Consider the following 3,282-nt stretch of genomic DNA (forward strand, 5'->3'; position numbering starts at 1 on the left):
TGCTACAGCTTTTGTTTATCTATTTTATATTTTATACTGTAATTGTGTATATCATTATGACTTCTCTCTCTCTCTCTCTCTCTCTCTCTATTTTGCCAAACGACTTCTTACTTAGGTTATGCCTGCCATTTCTGGCTTACTGGACTTATTGATACAGCAATGTTGGATATTCAGCCCCCCCCCCCCCCCCCCCCCCCGCTAAGAAGGGATCGGTATTTTCTCAAAAATATATTTAACATAGCAATTAAGTAAATAAATAAACGAATAAATTATGACAGCTTTTTATGACAATACGATACATCCATTAATAAAACAATCGCAAACATCACATCAGACAACTTAACCCAACACATATCACAAGCCCAATAGATTCGCTTAGCGGTGAAATTCCTTCCCATTCATCCATTCCAGCCGCCAGCCATTCCATTCGTAAGTCAATTAATATTCAATCCACCTGTACCTAAACAAGATTAATTCATCTAATTACCAAGATCAATCGCACCAACCAAAGCCAATGCTACTCTAACGCGAATTGCAGCAACCATCACCACTTACAGGCCAACCACAATTCAATTAAATCTGACCATCGGTCACCGGCTACCGGTCAGGATCAACCCCCATCCATTCCACGGCCCCAGCTTAATGTGCAACGAGTGCACCTGAATCGGGGTCAAAGTTGATCGGTATTCATTAAAACGGGATTACATAATGCAGGACACCAGCCATTGGGATCGAAGGGAAATAACAAAAGCAAACCACGCACATTCAAGGGAAACTGCATCTGCATACGATAGGAAGGAAATGCGGATGGGAGAGAGAGAGAAAAAAAAAGCGCCTCCCAGAAAACACCGTCGGGTGGGAGCAAACATCCTGCTGCCCCAGATAGTCTGTGAGGGACTGCAAATAATGGACGACAGAAGACTGCAGCGACCACGACGGCACGACGCACGAACGGCCGGACTTTAACTAACAATTGCATCTGCAGTTGAGCGATTTATTTATGGCATCCTTTTATTGTCTTCTGGTGCAGCAATGAGGGATATGCATAAAATCCTCGCAGAAAAAACTCGCCATCCATCCGGACCCCCTTTTTGCCCATCGCCGCTTTGTGTGCCGGACGCGAGGGTGTTCGTTGAGGTCGGTCAGGGTTGGTCCGGCGCCCGGCAGTAGTAGTCCAGCTCGATGTAGTACGGCAACACCCAGGGCCCGTTCAGGCTGAACGTGATGCCCCGTTGGCCGATGGCACCGCGGGTGACGAGCGCATTGAAGCCCTGGTACGCCACGTTCGACGCATCCAGACTGACAGCTGTTATCGGGCGCTGTCACGCACGCACAGACATTATTACTATTATTAATGGTGATGGGGGGGGGAGAAGGGGGGGATCTTTTCCGTGCTGCTACCTACCTGACTGCTGTAATCCACCTGTACGGGCGTCTTGGTCCCGATGCCGACCACTTTCTTTGCGCAGAGCGTGTCCGTCGGTGCGATCGTGCCGTAGAAATAGCTAAAGTCTCCATTACTAGCCACCTGCTCGGGCCGGGTGGTAAGCCAAAGGACCGTCAGCACTAGCACGGTGGATCGAAAGCTGCAACGTTGCATCCTTTGGCGCTGTGGTCGTGCTGTGGGTGCGGGTGTTCAGCGTCCCCGGGCTGGTCAAGACCAGGGCGGTACCGATCGTGAGTGATCGTGCGAAATGATGAACACGTTTTATAGCCACGCGCATGGCGATGACCACGGCAGCAGTACGGGTGATTTCGGGGGCAGGAACGATCGGCATGGCACCCAGTAGGTCGAAACCATAAAAGGAACTGCGAGTGGATGTTGTTTTTTTGTCGGATGAGAAATCCAAACATGCAACCGGCATGACAGATTCTTACGGGGATTAAAGGATCGGTTTTCAGTTTGCGTGCTGCTGCAGGTGCTGCAGATTGACCTAAATACAAGTATAATTGAAGTAAGGGTCAGCCAGAGCCGTCTGGAGATGTTTGTTTAATGCATACCTTGCAAAGAGGGAGATCAGCTTGAGTATAAGTTTTATCGAGAACATCAAAGTTTGGTGATCGCTTGCAACTACAAAACGGTAAAGATAATAAGTAAAATATGCGTATGCAATATATTCTTGATTCATCTGAATTGGTCTTAAGTCTATTTCTCTGAGGTCTGAGGCATTTTGTCTCAGGGGTCTAAACGAAAACTAATCGAATAGCTTCGAAATGATCCTTATGAATTCAACTCGTCAGTCAAGTTCTATTAGATTGGTACTACGTATCCATTTAAGCTACTGATTGACTAGAAATCTATGGAGCAAAACGTTTGGATTGAAGTCAATGAGGCAACATAAATCAATTTGTCTTCGTGATGCTTTGCTACACTGGATAATCGTGGTAGAAAGTGGATGGGTTTAAAGACTCTTATTACAGCAAGAGCCAATAAGTCTTGACTTGAGGAGACAGTTATCATTATAATCGTCAAGATCTTCTAGAGACTTCATAACCTCGAGAGGACTTTATGGTTTAGTGTGGCTTTAAGGAGACATGGACTAGTATAATCTCCCTTTTGAACCGATCCCTCGGATGTTGGATTGAGTATCCAGCTACTGTTAAATTAAGATCCTCAATGTTGTAGCGGCAAATTCTTCACTGTCCTCTCATAAACGTATATTGTCATTATCATCTGAGTATGAGTCAGAGACAAATAACTCCTCGTAAAGATATCATATCGATGGCTACAGTAGATCATCTAGTAGATTCCTCGAAGTTCTCAATACTTTTTTACTTAACTTCTTCTGTACTCATTCAACTCAATCCTGTTCCGGAAAATTGTTTTAGAATACCTTGAAGTTGACTTGGGTTGTTCGGTTCATGAGTCCAAAAAATACAAACTTTTTCCGAATAAAAATATTAACCTCAGCTAAACCTGTTTAGCAATCCGATAAACTGCAGGGAATAGTCTATTTTATTACCGAACAATATAAAACTGTATCCCACTGGAACCCATTTACCCTCTTCCTTAATACGTCACACCCATCCAACGCCCAACGTTACCAGATCTCACGCTGATTACAAAATTTTTTGGTGAGAATTCTTCACTTCCATGTTATCAAACTGTTCCAGCACAACCTGTTTTTTATTGTAGTTTGGTCTTGGATTCTAGAATACAAAAAAACAGCATCACAGGCACAAAAACCGGTTAGTTTAGAACTATACGTGTCTATGAACCATCCACCAAAAAAAATCACACAGATTGTCCGTACCAATGGAACGATTGTTTCGTCAATCGTG

General features: G+C 44.5%; 1 protein-coding gene across 1 annotated transcript; it reads right to left on the minus strand.

The window, feature by feature from the left end:
- Positions 1 to 1,000: 1,000 nt before the first annotated feature.
- On the minus strand, positions 1,001 to 1,659 carry LOC118512735. Its single transcript, XM_036057598.1, has 2 exons — positions 1,406 to 1,659; positions 1,001 to 1,319 (listed from the first exon to the last, which is right to left on the minus strand). The coding sequence occupies exons 1-2, from the start codon at positions 1,598 to 1,600 to the stop codon at positions 1,143 to 1,145; spliced, it is 372 nt and encodes a 123-aa protein (XP_035913491.1). The 5' UTR covers positions 1,601 to 1,659; the 3' UTR covers positions 1,001 to 1,142.
- Between the last annotated feature and the right edge of the window lie 1,623 nt (positions 1,660 to 3,282).

This window comes from Anopheles stephensi, chromosome 3, assembly GCF_013141755.1.
Source record: "Anopheles stephensi strain Indian chromosome 3, UCI_ANSTEP_V1.0, whole genome shotgun sequence".
Classification (NCBI taxonomy): Eukaryota; Metazoa; Arthropoda; class Insecta; order Diptera; family Culicidae; genus Anopheles; species Anopheles stephensi.

Excerpts from the sequence above, each read along its gene's own strand:
- LOC118512735 (XM_036057598.1), bottom strand. The coding sequence starts at position 1,600 with ATGCAACGTTGCAGCTTTCGATCCACCGTGCTAGTGCTGACGGTCCTT. Across the intron at positions 1,320-1,405 it reads AGGTGGATTACAGCAGTCAG|CGCCCGATAACAGCTGTCAG; the intron begins GTAGGTAGCAGC and ends CGTGCGTGACAG.